Raw genomic sequence first — 18,632 nt, forward strand, 5'->3', positions numbered from 1 at the left:
AGGTGTTTCCCTCTTGCCTGGGGGGAATCAGAGTGTGATTAACTGGCTTCTGTTAGCTGTTACTGGCATGCAGGTAAGGTCATGCAATCATATGAATCTGGTGTTCTGTAACAGAGAGTCACATAGAATATGAATTCAACTACTATGGTCACCATGGGTATATTTGCTAAGTTAATCATAAGCAAATTTTCATTTGGCCTTAGAAGATGTATGTTTACTTCTAAAACTTTTTCACATTTTATTTCAGCGTACTGCAACACACCTCGATGTATTTCATTGGGATTTTTTTCTAACAGGGTGCCAAACATTTCTATCCTCAGCTCTTCACTCATAAGGGAATATCAAAGGACCAACAGCATCATGACAACCAAGGACGTCTCCAGCAGGGTTTGGTTGTGAAGCAACATCAGAAGCTCCTTAGCACAACAAGCCCATACGTTGGCTGTCCTGTCCCATACTGAAAGCTTTCTTCACTGAGGCTAAACCTACCTATTTGAAATTCTTAATCATTTGGTAGGTGGTGGATTTGGGTGCAGTTTGGTAAATGCTCTGTAGTGGTAGAGTATTTCATTAAGTCCAGAAGACCCCAAGGCACTTCACACTACTTTCAGTCATTCATGCAGTGATGGTGAGCTACTGCCCTGAACCAGTCTGGCATAAACTAGGCATCAGAACAATGGACCCTCTGACCACTAAGATGTACTGAGTAGGTTTCAACCAGCAACCTACTGTAAATCTGCTCTGTTCATCATTTTAGTGCTCCATTTCAATTTCAGAAGACATTTTTAGATGTCTAAAAGTTTTCACATGCCTCCATGTGATTAACTGAGTAACTTTTTCAAGAAGCTGTTGAGTCAGTTCACCTGATGAATTGGTTGTTTCATCCATCACAGAATGAAAAATGGAAATGTTGGAAGTCTCAGTTACATGGGAAAAAATACAAACAGCTAAAGACAAAGTACAGTAAATCTGCTAATGTTCACCTGTTCTGAACAATTCCTTTATCATATCTGCAGATAAAAATATTTAATGGTTAACTTAAATTTGCTTTTTTTTTCTTTTACTGGAGGGTCATAAAATGAAAGCAATGAGCCAAGGTTCAGTTACGACAGTTTGCCCCTGGGCCAGACGGACCATCCATGATACAACCACATTGAAAATGTTGCAGGAAATTACTTCATGGATCATGCATTAAAGGACAATTAACCCCATTTGTAAGAACCTCAACAAATCACATATCTTAAAACCAGGTCAATTTCAATCTCAAAGAGCATTATATCAAATAAAGTCTTTAATAATATGTGACACCAAAATCCTGTCTGAAGCCATGAATTGAAAAAAATGTTCACACGTCAAATACTCAAAAATCAAAATAGCTTTGTACAGGTTGAGAAGTTTAACCAGTTTTATATATTCATGGAATCTCTAAGTGGCCTGTCTTTAGAAATCAATGAACAATTATCAATGAATACCTCTACAGCCACGTCACAAAAGCGTAGGCATGGGTTAAGAATAATTTGGAAAGGGATATGAGAATATATAATAGATTATATATCCTGACCTTTTTTTACTTAAGTGTTTGACTAACTTATTGGCTTCATGTCTTACATCATTTGCACTGGGAAATTCTAGCCTAATAACCTGGATGCACACACAACTGGACTTTCTCAAACGTGTAAGTGTTCTCAGTTTTTTCTTATGAGTCTGTTTTGCAGGTCTGCTGATGATTGTGATGTGTCAGCATGATGCTGCACGCTGAGTGTTGTTTTTGTACTTGTTATTGTTTGTCATAAATGATCAAAATGAAAAGAAAAAAAAGGTGCAAAAGATTGTTCTTATTGGAATATTACTGATCTGCTTCAGGACACATGTTTTCCCAAGCAAAATAACAATTAATTTCCATTTGGGATGAAAAAAGTATTTTTGAATTGATTTATAATTTAACTGTGTTAAATTATTTCTTCCATCCATCTTTCAAATATTCTTTTTTTTTTTTGCTCCTGAAAGAAGACCGTTTCATGCTTATGGTGCCTTTTGGACGCTTATTAAGTATTTCGTCATATTTTACGACCATCTGCAAATCAATCACTCGAAGTCTTGGCCAAGAAGGGCTGCAGACAGACAATCAGCTTTGCTTCTCAACTGGACCACAGACTTCCGAACAGCTGCTGAACCTGGACAACTGGACAAACCTGTCCTACAGCAATTGAGGGAAAACTGCAAGTAATATATATATATATATATTTTTTAACACTGCAAGTAATATATATATATATTTTTTTAACACTGCATGGGTCACATTTCTACATCTGCATGTCAAAGGTACATGAAGGCTATTGTATGAGCTCATCCTGAGACCAAAGCTGAAAGGGTTTTGCACCTTGAAAACTGAGAAAAAATATACAGACTTAGTAGTAGAGTAAAGTGAGTAGTTGTCCTGCTGCTGTTTGCGATAGACAGTCAGGACAAAGTTGGCCGAGACGTCTTTAGTACTCTGGACAATACTGTTTGCGTTCTGTTAGAGGGACAGACTGACATTGAAAACCAGTTAAAATAATGGGGTAAGGATTATGCTAATTCTGAAATGAAGTACATAAATTAGGCAGTTAGAAATTTTTGCAATAATGATGATCTGAACTGAATGTGAGTGAAAATAAATTTGCTACAATTAAACGTTTGAGTATGGCAAGATGTTCATGGATTCAGGATGTCATTTTCTTATTGTATTTCAGCCATGAAGGTTCTCTGCATGCTGCAGCTGGCCTGTTTGGTTGCCTTCAGTGCTGCCAGAACCAGAGAGTGGGCTCACCATGGTGCCCCAATGTTTGCCGACCTCACTGTGCAGGAGATGAAAGCCGTCCGATCCTACCTGCACGGCATTCCAGAGATGAAACTGACAGATCCTCGAAGTACAATTCTGAAGAAAAACAGTATCCTACTGATAGAACTCCACTTGCCGAAGAAACATGAGGCCCTGAGAGCACTGGACCGCGGTCAGGCCAGACCCCCCCGCCAAGCTCGAGCGATCATCCAGTTTGGGAACCAGACCACACCGAACATCACAGAGTACATTGTGGGACCGCTTCCATCCCCAAGGTCTCACGAAGTCAGAACCTTTAAGGGAAAGAAACCGGTCCAATTTGAGTCCCGGCCGATCACCGTTGTTGAGTATGACCACATTGAAAACCTCCTGAAGAAGATTGCAGTTCAAGCTTACAAGCTTCTTTTTGAGACTACAGGAGGCTTTTCTTACACAAACTGCTCCAACCGCTGCCTGACGTTCTCAGACATCGCTCCCCGAGGCCTTGCTCCAGGTGAAAGAAGGACATGGATCATGCTGCAGAAGTTTGTAGAAGGTTATTTCATTCATCCAATAGGATTTGAAGTATTGGTCAACCATCGGGATCTAGATCCAGAAAAGTGGGTGGTTGAGAAGGTCTGGTACAACAGCATGTATTTTGACAGTGTTGAGGAGCTGGTAGAGAAGTATGAATCGGGAGAAGTGGAGAAGCTGAAACTGCCAGATCACAACGATGAAGACCTTTACTCTACATACATCCCTCGAGGTCACAGTAACACACCAACTAATATTCATGGGCCAAAGCTTGTTGAGCCCCAGGGACATCGCTACTCCATAGATCGTAACTTTGTTGAGTACGCTGGGTGGTCCTTCGCCTACAGAGTTCGCTCGTCTGCTGGCCTTCAAGTCTTTGACCTTCGCTTTAATGGAGAGAGGATCGCTTATGAGATCAGTCTTCAGGAAGCTATAGCCTTCTACGCTGGGGATACTCCTGCTGCCATGCAAACAAAGTACATCGACGCAGGCTGGGCAATGGGAACCTCAACTTATGAACTGGCGCCTGGAATTGACTGCCCAGAGATCGCCACCTTTGTCGACCTTTACCATTACTTTGACACAGACAAACCCACACTCCACAAAAATGCTTTGTGTATTTTTGAAATGACCACTGCCATGCCCCTCCGGAGGCATTTTAACTCCAACTTTCAAGGAGGATACAACTTCTTTGGAGGTCTGGAGAACACCGTGCTGGTTTTGCGGACAACTTCAACAGTTTACAACTATGATTACATCTGGGACTTCCTGTTTTACCCTAATGGAGTGGTGGAGGTAAAGGTCAGTGCTACCGGATACATCCATGCCACTTTCTTCACACCTAATGGACTTCACTATGGTACAAAAGTGTACGACTACGTGCTGGGCAACCTGCACACTCACCTCATCCACTACAAAGTGGACCTTGATATTGTTGGTGAGTATTATGAAGCAATCAACAAGTGCCTTGATTCAACTCCATAATTAATGAACCCAAATTTGACATCAGGAGACAAATCAGCCAAATAACTAACTACTGAAGTCTATGGATCATTCTGAAATTGTAGGCCCACATTGAAAATTGATCTCTTCTACTCAGTATAATTTGTCTCAAACACAATATATTGTTCTAAATAATTCATTGCAAAAACAATTATGTTTCAAATTGCACAAAATTTGGATTATTTTTCACCAAGATGTTAGACAGATGATGGTAGAATAATGATGCTTTTTGGTATTTTCCAACAAAACACTTATGTAAGTCAATGGCTCTATGAGGACACCAATGTCCTTATGACTTTAAGGGGGTTTAAAGGTGAAAATAGAATTCCTGAGTGCCTGAACCCAAAATATTCATGGCTTAGGACATACAGCTCATCGGCATCTAGACTATAAAGGACTCCAGAAGTCTCCAGAGTCTTTCTGAGCCATTGTTTAATGAAAATTAAGCCTTTAACTGCAAGGCTTGAATCAGTTGTTGAACATTATCAGTGCTTCGTAAGTGAAAACTCGATTCTATTTGGTTATATGAGGTAATTTTCCTGATTTTGATTCCTAATTGTCACATGGAATACAAAATGTTGTCAATAGACACCATATCCTGACACACAAAACTTTCTCAAACTTCTTGTGTTTTCTGGGATGCAGGTCGAGATAACAGCTTTGAAACAATAGACCTGAAATATGTGAACTTCACCAATCCATGGAGCCCAAATCATTTCATCGTCCAGTCCAAACTTCACAGGACGGAGCACAAGACGGAGCGATCGGCTGCATTCCGCTTTGGCAAAAAGTTCCCTCGCTATGTGCACTTTTACAACCCCAGTGAGAAAAACAAGTGGGGCCACCAGAAGGGTTATCGAATTCAGTTTAATTCCCATGCACACAGTGTCCTTCCTAAAGGCTGGAGAGAGGAAGTTGGCATCAGTTGGTCAAGGTAAATCAAATTCTTCATCACAATGTTCTCAAAGTATCGGTATCATGTCGAAGCAGATATGTTTATCTGTCTTGTAACTCAACTTTTTTTCTGCACTGCAATTTCTCTGGCATTTCATAACAAGGTCTTTAACTCCAGGAAAGGGAGTGATAAAATGTATCTGAAGTTTTGAACTTGTAATTTTCTAAAACCTTGGTTGCCCTGGTTGGTAACTAATGTTAATCTGCCCATTCCTGCTTATTTCTTCTGTATATAGAAGAAATGTATAGAAGACATGTATCTTGGATAATCTCTCCCCAGATATCCTCTGGCTGTGACCCGCCACAGAGACAGTGAAGCCACCAGCAGCAGTATCTTCACTCAGTGCGACCCCTGGGAGCCTGCAGTGTCCTTTGAGGACTACATCCGCAACAATGAAGACATCGTCAACCAAGTAATGGACATTCTGGTCCTCTTCAAAATGCTTCTGCTCCCATGATGCATTCAACGCTGTGGAAACATCAAGTTGTTCTTTAAAAGGCAGAGTCTTGTTCTTGTTGAGATGTGGTTTCAGTATTTCTGTTATATCCTCGGTTTCAAAGCCATCACATCATAATCCCATCTTGTCTTTTTCAAATTGCTTAAAATCAGTTATCTGAGTTATAACTAGAGAGTATAACTAGTCTTGGCTATTAGAGAGAAAAATGTGCATTTTCTGCATTGTGCGTAGGATCTGGTTGCCTGGGTTACGGTGGGCTTCCTGCACGTCCCTCATTCAGAAGACATCCCCAACACGGCAACACCCGGCAACGCGGTGGGCTTCTTCCTCCGACCCTTCAACTTCTTCAACGAAGATCCCTCTCTAGCATCCAAAAGCACCGTCATCGTCCGGCCGGGGCAGGACGGCAAACCTAAAGTTCAGAGGTGGACACCGGAGGTCGTAGGTCACTGTGTGACAGACAAGGCATTTTTTTACAACGGAACCTACGCTGGCGTTTAGAAGCATAGAATGCGACATAGTGTCACACGGTAAACTGTGTTTGTCGATGCTGAAGGAAAAACACGGGAATCAAAATTATAGTGCTGTATGAGCAGGAAAGCATACAGCTGAGATTATGGACATTCTCAGTTCATAATCCATGAAAATGTGACAACTCTTGAGACGTGTTTTATTTCTTTTCTCTTTCATTATTATTTTTTTGGGTTTGTTTTACATTTTTGACTAAATGTTTTTCGAAAGGAAAATTTGATCGACAGATAGAACACTGTATGTTGAATTTAATCTACACCTTTGTAAGTTTGTCATGTTCTTTATTTCACCATTGAATTTAACGGGTAATGTACCTGCTGTCAGGCAGGTACTGTAATTCTGCTACTGCTAGGTTATGTACTGTAAACTATGGCAGGGTAAGGTACACACATGATGGTATGAGAAGCTAAAAGATGCTATGAGTCAACATTTGGGAACCATTCTAATCCCACTTTGGGTCTCCATGGATGAGCTTTATCAACAGTGAGCATCCAGGATTCAGGATCCTCCACATCCGCCCTGCCTGGTGTAAGCCTGCTGCCCCCTCCACCCGCTCCGTTGTGGGGGGGAGGGCAGGGAGGACACCCTGCCTGCCCCCATGCCAGGAATGTTTTCACTGGAGACACATCAGGGCTTGGAAAGCAAACAGTGCGATTCCGGATGCTTCCGAGCAAACACATCAGGATGCCACCTGGTTGTGCTGTTGCCCCTGGAAACCAAAGTTTTACTGTGGAGAGCATAAAAGGCACATACAGCAGCTCTGCCCCTCATGTATGCACGTATGCCTACCGTTGTACTTTCATGACAAATCAAACTGTCTTGATCTGATTGCATATTAAATAACTGAACTACCTTGTATCTGATTTCAAGGCAAATGTTGGCCTTTTTTGATATTTTACACTTCAGAACACAGAGCCAATTGGTTGGGCTAGGATGGATTTTGTAGCAGCCAGCTGGATTGTGAGAAGAGTAAACACTTTGTGCTTTGGAATAAAGGAATCCTCCCAACAGCTTCTCACAGTCAAACAACCTTTTTTTTTTTTTTTTTTAATCAGTGTGTGCTGATGTTTTACAGTGTGCGCAGTAAAAGAGGGAACAGTCAGAGAGAGCAGTCTGTAGATGGACTGCACCAGAACAGGAACCATAGAGGTGACACGGGTAACAAAAGACATCCCCACGGCAATGGTGACATTGATGTCACCATTATTTTGTTACGACAAAAATTGTCTGCAGGGTTTTCTCTGTAGATTCAGCCTCAGGGTGAGATTTTTTTCATCTCCGTGGGATGTTTTGGTGACTCCATTATTGTACAAGCCATCACCATTCATTAGAAATCTCATTTACATTGCTGTTCTTTCAAAATCGGATTAGATTTATCTTTATTTGCATACTTGCAGAGTGTAGATTTTTCTCAGTTCTAAACCACATTCACAAGCACCAAATATTTGAAAAATAAATGAGACAAAATGCATTTAGCACTTCGCTTGTGGAGAATGAGAAACTCCTTTGGATCTCAAAGAAAGGTTGAGCTGCCAGCCTGAGAGGTGCTGCCATTGAGTGCTCAGTGTTTCTCAGGTGTCACAAAAACAGTTGATTATGTTTTAACACTTAACTTTGTGTTCCTGCTCCATTTTACATTTCAAACTTTTGCCCATATAAGACATAAAACATTGATTTTTACCTGATACATGTCGAGTCAAGTTTATATTGCATATGTAAGCAACAAGCAGATCAACTTGCCTTACATGATAAAAAAGATTTTAAAAAATACAGTAACCAAATATGAAACAGCAATAAATATGACATAAAGTTAAACGCTTTTCTTTGCTGAGAGGTGAGGTCAGGAAGGAGAGGACAGTCAGTCAGTCAAAAAAAACATTTCCAGCCACATGAGTTATAAGACACTGAAATCCTATTGAAATATAAACCTGACGCATTACAGTAACTGTGTGTAGAAATAGTTTCCACTGAGGAAAGTGAAGCTCAGGAACTAAAGGTTTTAGACATAGAGACACTGACCATCGAGCCAAAAGTAAGAAGTTGGAGTCTTATTAAAGTATCTTGACTTCTCTTTGCTATAAAAACCACATTTTGTGAATTTGTGCCTGAAACTTCAGACTTCTGACTTCAGACCTACTACATCTGTCACGTTATTGAAATAAAAAACGTTACATTGAAAACAGTCCTTAACCTTTGAACCTTGCTACACAATGGCTAAAGAGGATGACAGGCCTCTTTAATGCACCAGTCAGAGCTCAGTGTAGTGAATGCTGAGTCGACCCACAGCATCTTTTTGTTTTGCTAAATTAACCTTAGCCTGGGTTCTGATGTAATGGGGGTTGTGGTCTAAACCAGGAAGTAGTCTCAGAATGTAAAGGGCATTCCGGTGAAATTTAATCTTAAAGGCATTATTCCCCAACTTAAACTGAAAGACATGTCAGTTAACATGAGGCCAAGTAAAGTAACATTTTAATCTAGAAGGGCTGGAAAAAGTTTCTTGTTCTCAGGTCTTGTAAATGTTCAATCTCTCCAGGTGACATAAACATGAAACCTGAACTTCCAGAGCCAGAAGTGAAGTTTCACTGAAGTTCCGTTTGCAGCATTGATTATTGATTTCTTTCTTTCTCACCTGTTCAGGCTGACAGGTGAGTTTGTGATTCTCCAATCAGAGATCCGTCTGACTGCAGGTTGGATACTGACGGCTCCTAACTGCTCCACAGAACCTTGCAAGTACCTGGAAAATCATGAACAGATCCAGGTGAACTGGGCTCTTCTCCATGATATTCACTCTTCTTCTTTTTGTTTCCTCCTCCCATCCCCCCACCCTGACCCTGACCCTTGACCCTGCTCCAGGCCTGTAAGTCCTGCTGAAACGTCTCATTGTCCTTTTCGCACCACTGAGAAGCAAAGACGAATCAGGAGAAGAGGAGGAAATCTTCTCACCTCGACGAAATCTAACAAGCAAATCTCGAAGTTTCTCCCTGGAGCAGCGCCGCCGCCTGTCAGCCATGTTTGTTTTTAAGTCACTTCCTGTTTCCTGTTGGCCCTCTTCATTTTTCCTCTCCATCTTCACCTCTGATCTTGCGTTCGTGTTCTTTCTTTCCTCTCCCTCTCTCCATGCATCATTGATTATTGATTTCTGCCCCGCCCTGCGGTGCAGAGCGAGGAATGTAGCGGCGTTGGCATCGCGCCACATCCTGAAGGAACATTTAAACTGATATTGAGAGAAAAAGCAGAAACTAATGAAGCAGAAACCTCCTCTCCCCGTCATCATGGCTACCTCTTTTCCCCCATGAAGACTGCCTGGCTGCATCCCCCATCCGTCCGTCCATCCGTCCGTTGACCCGTCCGCCCGCCGCCGGCCCAGCGAACTGAGCAGCCCGTCTGGCGGCGGGGGTCGCAGCGGGTCGGTTTATCTTGTTTCCGTCTCAGAGGACTGAAGCCTTTTTCTCCGTCTGCAGTTTGTTGGTGGTTGTGGCGTTTTTAGGACGAGGTTGTAGCCATAAGCCTTCAAAATAAGAGACTCTGGAGTCGTTTCCTCATTTTGCTTGTTTTTATCACATTAGTTATCACAGAGTGGAAAACTGTAAATCTTTACAGTCATGGTGTAAACCTGAAAAAAGTACTAATATATAAATATTTTTATTTTTTACCATTGTATAAATATACAGCATTGATTAACTTATGTAGTTTGATTGCAAGTCTTTCACAGTAAGTCTGTTTTAAAAGAGGAAACCATCTTTTCTGTGAATTTAGAGCCTATTGTTGTGTTCACTATTTTACGGTAACATCTTTGGTTTCTGATTGTTTTCCTTTTTGAAGTGTGATTAATTTGCATAATCAGGACTGGAGTTTGTTGGACTGTTTGGGTTCGGCTCGTTCTCCGTCCGCCTCTCCGTCCGCCTCTCCGTCCCGTCAGAAGAAGAACAAAGACTCGCTGGGTTGTTTTGCTTTTTATCTTCGCGCTCATCGGAGAAACGTAGCGTGTGCTGGAAGACCAACTGAAACAAAAAAGGACATTTTGAATGAGTTCTGTCTGTCTTTTGCACTAATTTAATAAAGCCGTTACTGAAGTTCCCATGCTTTAGTGTTCATTGTGATGAGTCTTTATCAGGTCCAAATCTTTGCTCTCCTGTATTGAAATTGAATAGTGAGTGTTTACCAGTCGGGTAACAAATATAGTCTATTCCACAATCCAGACCCTAAATTTGAGGTGGTTCTTTAGAGAGTAAAGTTTATGTCTCCTCACTTTGTATAAATCCTGATTAGTTGATCCCAGAGGCTAAAGCTAACAGCTAGTCCAAAACTAGCCAAAACCAAAGTGAACTTCAGTCTCAAAAATGTTATTTCCTCGTGTGTAAATGTTTTTTCTATATTTTGAAACCATCATCTTTGTGTTGGGAAGTTATTTCGATGGAGTCAATAATTACTTGCACAAGAAAATTAAGGTAGAAGGTTGTTCATGGAAACATTTCTGGTTAGAGTGATAAACAGGTTTAGATAGCATAAAAATCATACTGACTGATTATCTCCTGCTATTGCCCTCATAAATAATATACAGGTGTGTTTCCATTGATCATATTATTGTGCAAGTTGGAATTACAACAATAAATTTACCTAATGGAAAAAACATGGTTTTTGATTAATTTTTTGCGTTTGGTTTTCTCACTAAATCAGTTTATTTCACAAAACTGCAACAGAAACACATTTTCACATCACGTGTCATGTGATCAACAACTGGATGTTACTACTGGCAGAAATAACAAAGAAGATGACAGGTAATGTTAGAGAATGATGCTGCTGCAGGTTTTTGTTTTAGTTTCTCATAAATCCTTTATTGTCACTCGGTAAATATCATATTCATTGTTCCTGGTAGGGAAAGCCATGCCTTGTATTATACAATGAAGTTTTATATCAAGAGTCTCAAAAAGTAGCTATTAAAACAATTGAAATCTGTATCGCTTTGAATTAGCTGAGCTGTTTATCTGTATTTGTTTTTTGTGAAAGAAATCTTTCACTCTGTCTTTATACAGTGTGTCTGGGAACAAAAAAACATCTGCCCCCGCTCCTCCCCCTCACACACAACAGACTTCTTGTGGCTTTGATGTGAAACTGTGATGTCACTCATCCTCTCTGTGACATCATTGGTGACTGTCTCTATATTCCAAGATTCCACAGAGAGATTCATTTGCGTTTTCAGAAAGTTTAAAGATCACCATGGCTCAAAACAGTTTAGCTGCAACAGTGAAAGTTTTAGAGAAGCGCTTCAAGGATTTAGAAGAAGAAAACTTGCAGCTCAAAATGACCGTGGAGAAAGTCAGATCAAAAATTGAACACCTGTCCAACAGCTCTGACAGCAATTTCATGTTTATGGAGGAGCAGAACAGGAGGCTTCTGAGTCTAAAAAAGGAAAATGACTATAGAATCAAGGCCCTGAATGTGGATTTGCAGGAGGCGAGAGCCACAATTAAATCTTTAAAAAAAGAGGTTAAGAACATTTCCCGCACAAATCAACAACTGCAGCAGACACATATATCCATTCGGCGACACGCCCACTTTTCATTAATGGAAAGCGCCAGAGATCGGGTCTGGATGGAGGCGGAAAACATCAAATTAAATAAGGAAATCGTGGTGTTAAAGATTAAAACTAGATCAAGTGAAAGCCAAAGACAAATTAAACAAGATTGAGAAAACTGTAACAACCACAAAGGAAACTGAAGAAAACACGCCAGAAGAAACAACACCAACAATGTTTCAGAGAGTCGGGCGTGCTTTTCGAACAATGTATGATTCAGAAACTTTGAAATACTGGGTGCCATCATGGATATTTTAAGAGTGCCATGTTTTTCTCAAAAAAACAAATTTTGAGAAAAAGCACGCCCGACTCTCTGAAGCATTGTTGGTGTTGGGGTCTCTACCAGAGAGCAGGTCTGGGTTGAACGATGGAAGAGTTTCGGAGAGGAGGCTCCGTCTGATAGTGGGACCTCGGATTGTGGAAGAGCAGTGTGGTTCTGGTTCTGGTCGTGGAACACTGGACCAGCTCTACACCCCCAGCAGGGTCCCGGAGGTGTCTGGTCTGCATTGCCGGCAGTTAGTCGGACTTGTTCCCAGTGAGAGTTGGACTCCAGCAGGGCTGCCCTCAGTGATTCTGTTCATCACTTCATGGACAGAATTTCTAGGCGCAGTCAGGGTGTTGAGGAGATCCGTTCTGTTGGACTTAGGATCACTTCTCTGCTTTTTGTGGATGATGTGGTCCTATTGGCTCCATCAGGACGTGATCAGCAGCTCTCGTTTGACCAGGGAGACCCGGGGAAGACCCAGGACACGCTGGAGGGACCATGTCTCTCTGCTGGCCTGGGAACGACTTCGGGTTCCCCAGAGGAGCTGCAAGAAGTGGCTGGGGACAGGAAAGACTGGGCCTCCTTTCTGAAGCTGCTTCCCCCGAGACCCGACCTGGATTAGTGGCAGACAATGGACGGACGGACGAACGGATGGACTGACAAACGGAAGGACGGACGGACGGATGGACGGACAGACGGATGGATGGAAGGACGGATGGACGGACGAATGGACGGATGGATGGATGGATGGATGGATGGATGGATGGATGGGTGGATGGACGGACGGATGGATGAATGGATGGACGGATGGATGGACGATTGGATGTATGGATGGAAGGACGGATGGACAGACGGATGGATGGACGGACGGATGGATGGACGGACGGATGGATGGAAGGATGGATGGATGGATGAATGGAAGGAAAGATGGATGGATGGACGATTGGATGGATGGATGGAAGGACGGATAGACAGACGGATGGAAGGACAGACGGACAGAACTTTTTCAGGTGGGATTTCCTTTTTCTGTTTGCTGTTGGTTCTACATTTTCTACAGCACATGTCAAAGTCAAGGCCTGTGATCCGGCCAATGAAGCCGCTGCAGCACAAGTGGCTTCATTTCATCAGCAATCAGAGCAGAGATCAACTTCCAGGTCCCCCTCCTCAAGAATGATGGAATGGTTAGCGGACGCTGAGGACAGAGGGTTTCTGGCGGGAAGCAGAGTTCATGTTCACGGAGTTAAAAGACAAACCTGTGTGCTGTGATGTCAGTACTGACTTCGAACCACTGATTCAGTAACTAACGCGTTGCTTTTTCAAACCCAGTAGTCAGACTACAGTGACTTATCAAACTCACTTTGTGTTACTATTTTCTTTGTGATTAAATTTGACTTCCTCTCTGCGGCTCCGGGAGAGTTTATGCGCCAGAAACATGAACAGTGGAGGCAGATGCGCATTTTGAGTTCGACTCCAAACGTCCGATTATTTGGGCTTGTTTTGGTTTTTTAAAGTCACTTGTTGTTGTTTTAGGTGTTGTTGAAATCCTATTGATAGTTTTCCAGACAATAGAAACACAAAAAGACGCACAAATTACCAAAGTCTTGTTTGTACTGTTTTCCCTTCAGTTTAACCTTATAACTGGAGATACAGTGTTGATGTAATCATTATAAAATTTACTCTAACTATTTAACTAGTAAATAACTATTTACTGTTATTTAAATAACGGTTAAATAAATAGTGTTATGGCAACAGATCCAATATCTGTGTCATTCCTTAGACACGGAGAGTAAAGGACGCGTGAAACTGAATTTTAACGAAAAATATTTATCTATAAAAATTATATAAATACAAAAATTAGAGCTACCGTTTACAATTTCCTTTTCCTTCTTTTCTAACAATACACAGTTTACACGGTCAAAAAACTGTATTGCACTGTCTAAATAATCCGTTAAGTGCAAAACTGTTAATAGAATTGTTCCTTGACAACATATTCCCAACAGGAAGTAAGCCTTTCAAAATAAAACTAAACTTCACAATAAAAAATAAAAATTGTATCACTGAACTGGTTGTTCAGTGACACTCCCTGATATGTTGCAGTGCAGTCAAAAACAACTCTGATTTTCTTCTTTTTTGGATGATACACCCCATGATGTGGGATGTACCACACCTCACCGTTGTTGCACTGACTGTCTTCAGGCACCTTTTCTGCATAACCCTTTGCTATGATGTCATACATGAAGGCTTTGTAGTCAGCATGAAACTCTGGGTTCTTTATGAGTTTTTTCTTGAGACTGATAGCTCTCTGCTCAGCCAGACTGCGATTATTGGGCATCTTTAGAGACTTGTTCTTAAATGGGAGACTTATACAGTAATGTCCATCAACGAACTGACAAGACTGTTCCACATCTTTCATAAATTGCCAATCATTTTGTGACATCTCTGTTTTGTCTTCACGGCTACGCTCTGTGAAATCCAAATTATATTGCTGTGTCAACAATTCCTCAATTCTGGCTACTGATATCCTGTTTGCTGTTAAACTTGGCAACTCATTCTCACAGTGTTGAACGTTTTCTTCCCCTTTCACAGGACCATTGACAATCCAGCCAATTGATGTTTTTACTGCATAGGGACCACTTCCTTGGCTATTGATGACTTTCCACGGCTTTGTGAGAATTAGCACCTATCAAGAGGCCAATTTCTGCGTTAATACTTGGAAGGTGCACCTCATCCAAATATGTCCACTTCCGGAGGTCTTTCTGATCGGGAATGTTCGCCTTTTTGACAGGAATTTCATGTTGTGTGAACACTGAAGGTAAGTCAATGTATTTTTCTTCTTCGAATCCACTGACTTCCAGTTCTGACAGGATGTGACTATGGACAAGCTTCTCCTGTCCCATAGTTCGGAGCAAAATGTCCGTCTTTCTGCCTCTTAAGTTCAGTGCTCTCCTGATCTGTTCTGTGCAAAACGTCGCTGAACTGCCAGGATCTATAAAGGCGTATGTCTCAATTATTTGTGTGCTTTTCTTGGACTTGAGTTTTACCGGAACAATGGCCAAAACTTCTTCTTTGCTTCCGGCCCCAGTGTATCCACACATCTCCTGGCTTACAGCACTAATGGTCGGAGATTCAGACATGGTGTTTCTTTCCTTTTTAGGTGATGTCATTTCTTCTCTTTGTACATGTAGGATGCTTGGATGTTTCCGCGAACATAACTGACATGTCAGTCTTCTTGAACAATCTTTACTCAAATGACCTTGAACAAGGCATCCAAAACACAAACCTTTGGATTTCAAATATTCAATCTTTTCTTTCTGTGCTTGCTTCTGGAACTTTTCACAATTGTCCAGACTGTGATTCTTGCCACAGAACAAACAATTATTCTGAGATACTTTGCCATTATCAGTCTTTGTGATTTGGTTTGACTGTGAAAATTTCTGTTTTTCTGTGTCAACACTTGTAGCAAAACTGCTTCTTCTTGGTGTATGTTCTTTTGCTTTCCTCTCAAAACAACCATTTTCCTTTTGCTTTGTAGATAAACTGACTTCCTGGAGATCACCAAACAATGGATCTGAGATGATCTTTGTTTGTCTGTCAATGTAATCTACCAGATCCGTGAACCTTGCTCTTCTTCCTCTGGCCTCCTGCATTTCAAATGCCACATTACGCCATCGCTCTCTCATCTTATATGGCAATTTGGTCAGAATGACTCTCATGTTTGTTGGATTGTCCATCTCTTCCATATAGTCAACATCTTGCATTGAGTTTCGACAACCAATCAGGAAGAGAGAGTAAGCATTTAAGCCCTTAACATCATCTGTTTTTATTTGTGGCCATTTTAAAGCCTTTTCGATATAAGCCATGGCTATTTTTAAATTATTGCCATATTGCTTATGAAGTAGTTGTCTGGCTTCTCTGTAACCTTTTTCTGGGATCATGTGTTCACAGCTTCTCACCAGATCTTGTGGCTCTCCACGTGTATATTGCTCCAGAAAGAAGAGTTTATCTTTCTCGTTTTCTGTCTTATTGTCAATAGCATTGTCAAATGCTCTGAGAAAAGATCTATATGTGAGTGGATCACCTGAGAACACAGGAATGTCTCTCTTGGGTAGGAGTGATAGGCTTTGCTGCTTGACCAACATTTCAGTGATCAGGTTCTGATGATGCATCACTTCATTTTATGCATCACTTCATTTTATGAAGTGATGCATCATCAGAACCTGATCACTGAAATGTTGGTCAAGCAGCAAAGCCTATCACTCCTACCCAAGAGAGACATTCCTGTGTTCTCAGATGTGGGTCCTGAAGACCGGTAGGTGGGGCTCCTTCCAAGTGATCCTGATGACACAAATATGCATGAGACTAATGTTTTGTGATACTAGCATACACATCAGAAATCGGATGATCTTTCCTCTCTTCATCATGAGCCTTTATTGGAGCATGGAATTCATTTACAGGTTGGGATCTTGGGAGACTTGACAGAGGTTCTTCCAGCCTGTATTTCAAATATTCATTCATTGCATCTCGGGGTTCTTCATGGTTCTAGAAAACCTTGAGCTTAGCAGTAGAGGCTGCTATTGCAGTTTCAATCTCTAGCTCCTCCAACTCAGCCTTTAACTTTGCTTCCTGCAGTTGTATCACTTTTTTCCTTTTAGTGATTCAGCTTGTGCTAGAAGAGCTGCTCTTTTAGCCTCCTCTTTCATGCGAGCCACTGAACTAGTGTTTGACACAACTGAAGATCTTGCAATGCTAGAACTCAATCTGCTATTACTTCTTTGACAATGAAGATCAGCTATCACGAAAACACTGTCATGTGGAGTAACCTCCTCTTCATTTAGAACATGTCTTTTACGTTCTTGAATCCAACTTTCAGTCTCCTGCAAAAACTGTTTAATAGTAGATGCCTTTGACTCGTACCAGTGTAACAGCTTCTGTCATGGTGTCTCTAAGGTTTCGAACCCACATGCAAGGACACAATCAGGTGAGCGGTTAATGAACAATGATGATTTATTGAGTTTGAGGGAAAAGGAAAGAGGGATGGTCCCTGGAACGGGTCACCGGTTCGTCAGACTGTCAATGAGATGGTTCGGGTTAGTTAGTGGGTTGGAGAGAGGTTCTCCGGAATAAACAGAGTGGATCTTACTTTGGAGGGTGTGAGTATGACGGCTGGCAGAGCACTGGAGAACTGGGCTGGAGGGAGGGCGGACAGGTAAAGCGATCAGAACGAGATCCGTCTAGACCCAGGCCAAGGCACCTCCAGGTGGATCCAAGCTCGGTCAGGGAGTCCTGCTTTCTTGGAGAGGCGTCCGAGGCGATCGAGTAAAACTGGAGGCTAAGGGTTCCGGGGCAGACGGCCCACTCGGGGAATCAACAGGGAGACGGCGGGTTCACCTAATGTCAGAAAAAACAGAGGTTAAATCGACGTAGATCTCGGGGGGCCTTTCATGTAACGATCGTTACCGAGGTAAACAAAACACTCAGGCGGAGAGGAGTCGTTCCGCCGCTCCTATAAACACCCAGGCTGAGCCCTCCGAACAAGCTGCAGGTGTGTCGACGGGGTTGACATGGCACAACTCCAGGGGCTCTGCATCCTAGCGGCACCTGGTGGATGCCATGGGAAGCAGCAGGTGCTCCAGGGAGACACAACAGAAAAAAAAAGGAAAAAACAAAAAGGAACAAAAGAAAAACACAGACCCTGACAGCTTCCCCTTTATGCCCGTTCCGTCATACACACAGAGGAGGCCAGTTGGTTGAATTTTCTGTAATAACTGTAATAAATGGTCAACAAATTAGTACAGTGAGCTCCACTACTGGTCCATCAGCTCTCCGCATACACAGTAGAGCGCTGAACAGACTGCCTCACAAACAATCATTACAATCTGGCTTAACAACATATTTTTCTAACAAATGATCGTATAGTGATATTTGATTATTAATACTTCTTTAAAATTAATTTAATACAATCTGGTCTATTTCCTATAAATAAAGAAGAAAAACAAAAAAAATAGACAGACAACAATCAAATTTAACTAATAAACTATTTAACAGTAACTTCTAACTGAAACAGGGAACAAACAAACTGACAAGCTGGTAAATACAGCAAACCGACAACTCAACTGAAGAAAACTGACAAACATAACTGACAAAATAATTTACTAATAAATAATATAATATAATTACCTGTAATAAATGGTCAACAAAAATTAGCACAGTGAGCTCCACTACTGGTCCATCAGCTCTCCGCATACTGTAATAAAACTCCACGTCAGTCTTTGAGCACACCTACTATGACTATTCAGAAAAGAACTGGATTTGGTGACTTACCACAGTAGAGCGCTGAACAGACTGCGAGGAATTTACGGTTTAGCTTTCTATTTATAGGCAACCAGTAGGGGGCGCCAAAAACCATTCATCACATGGTAATTACAAAACATATTTTAGCAAGAATTTCATCTTAATACCCGTTACACCAGTTGCACTGATCTGTTTTGGCTTCATCTTCAGGTAACATCAGTG

General features: G+C 41.6%; 1 protein-coding gene across 2 annotated transcripts; it reads left to right on the forward strand.

Annotated features, from left to right (window-relative positions):
• Positions 1-2,107: 2,107 nt before the first annotated feature.
• aoc1 (amine oxidase copper containing 1) lies at positions 2,108-7,289 on the forward strand. Of its 2 annotated transcripts, none has more exons than XM_055037834.1 (5): positions 2,108-2,223; positions 2,733-4,271; positions 4,982-5,270; positions 5,571-5,703; positions 5,980-7,289. In XM_055037834.1, the coding sequence occupies exons 2-5, from the start codon at positions 2,735-2,737 to the stop codon at positions 6,247-6,249; spliced, it is 2,229 nt and encodes a 742-aa protein (XP_054893809.1). In that variant the 5' UTR covers positions 2,108-2,223; positions 2,733-2,734; the 3' UTR covers positions 6,250-7,289. The 2 variants fall into 2 exon arrangements, with proteins under 2 accessions (XP_054893809.1, XP_054893810.1); XM_055037835.1 differs by lacking the exon at positions 2,108-2,223 and adding an exon at positions 2,267-2,322.
• Positions 7,290-18,632: the final 11,343 nt, after the last annotated feature.

The sequence above is a fragment of the Poeciliopsis prolifica genome, unplaced genomic scaffold (genome assembly GCF_027474105.1).
Source record: "Poeciliopsis prolifica strain line A6 unplaced genomic scaffold, Auburn_PproV2 SCAFFOLD012, whole genome shotgun sequence".
In the NCBI taxonomy this organism is placed as follows: Eukaryota; Metazoa; Chordata; class Actinopteri; order Cyprinodontiformes; family Poeciliidae; genus Poeciliopsis; species Poeciliopsis prolifica.

Bases quoted from the DNA above. Each gene is read 5' to 3' on its own strand.
- aoc1 (XM_055037834.1), top strand. From the start codon at position 2,735: ATGAAGGTTCTCTGCATGCTGCAGCTGGCCTGTTTGGTTGCCTTCAGT. The intron at 4,272-4,981 runs GTGAGTATTATG...TCTGGGATGCAG, and splicing joins AGTGGACCTTGATATTGTTG to GTCGAGATAACAGCTTTGAA. The intron at 5,271-5,570 runs GTAAATCAAATT...ATCTCTCCCCAG, and splicing joins GTTGGCATCAGTTGGTCAAG to ATATCCTCTGGCTGTGACCC.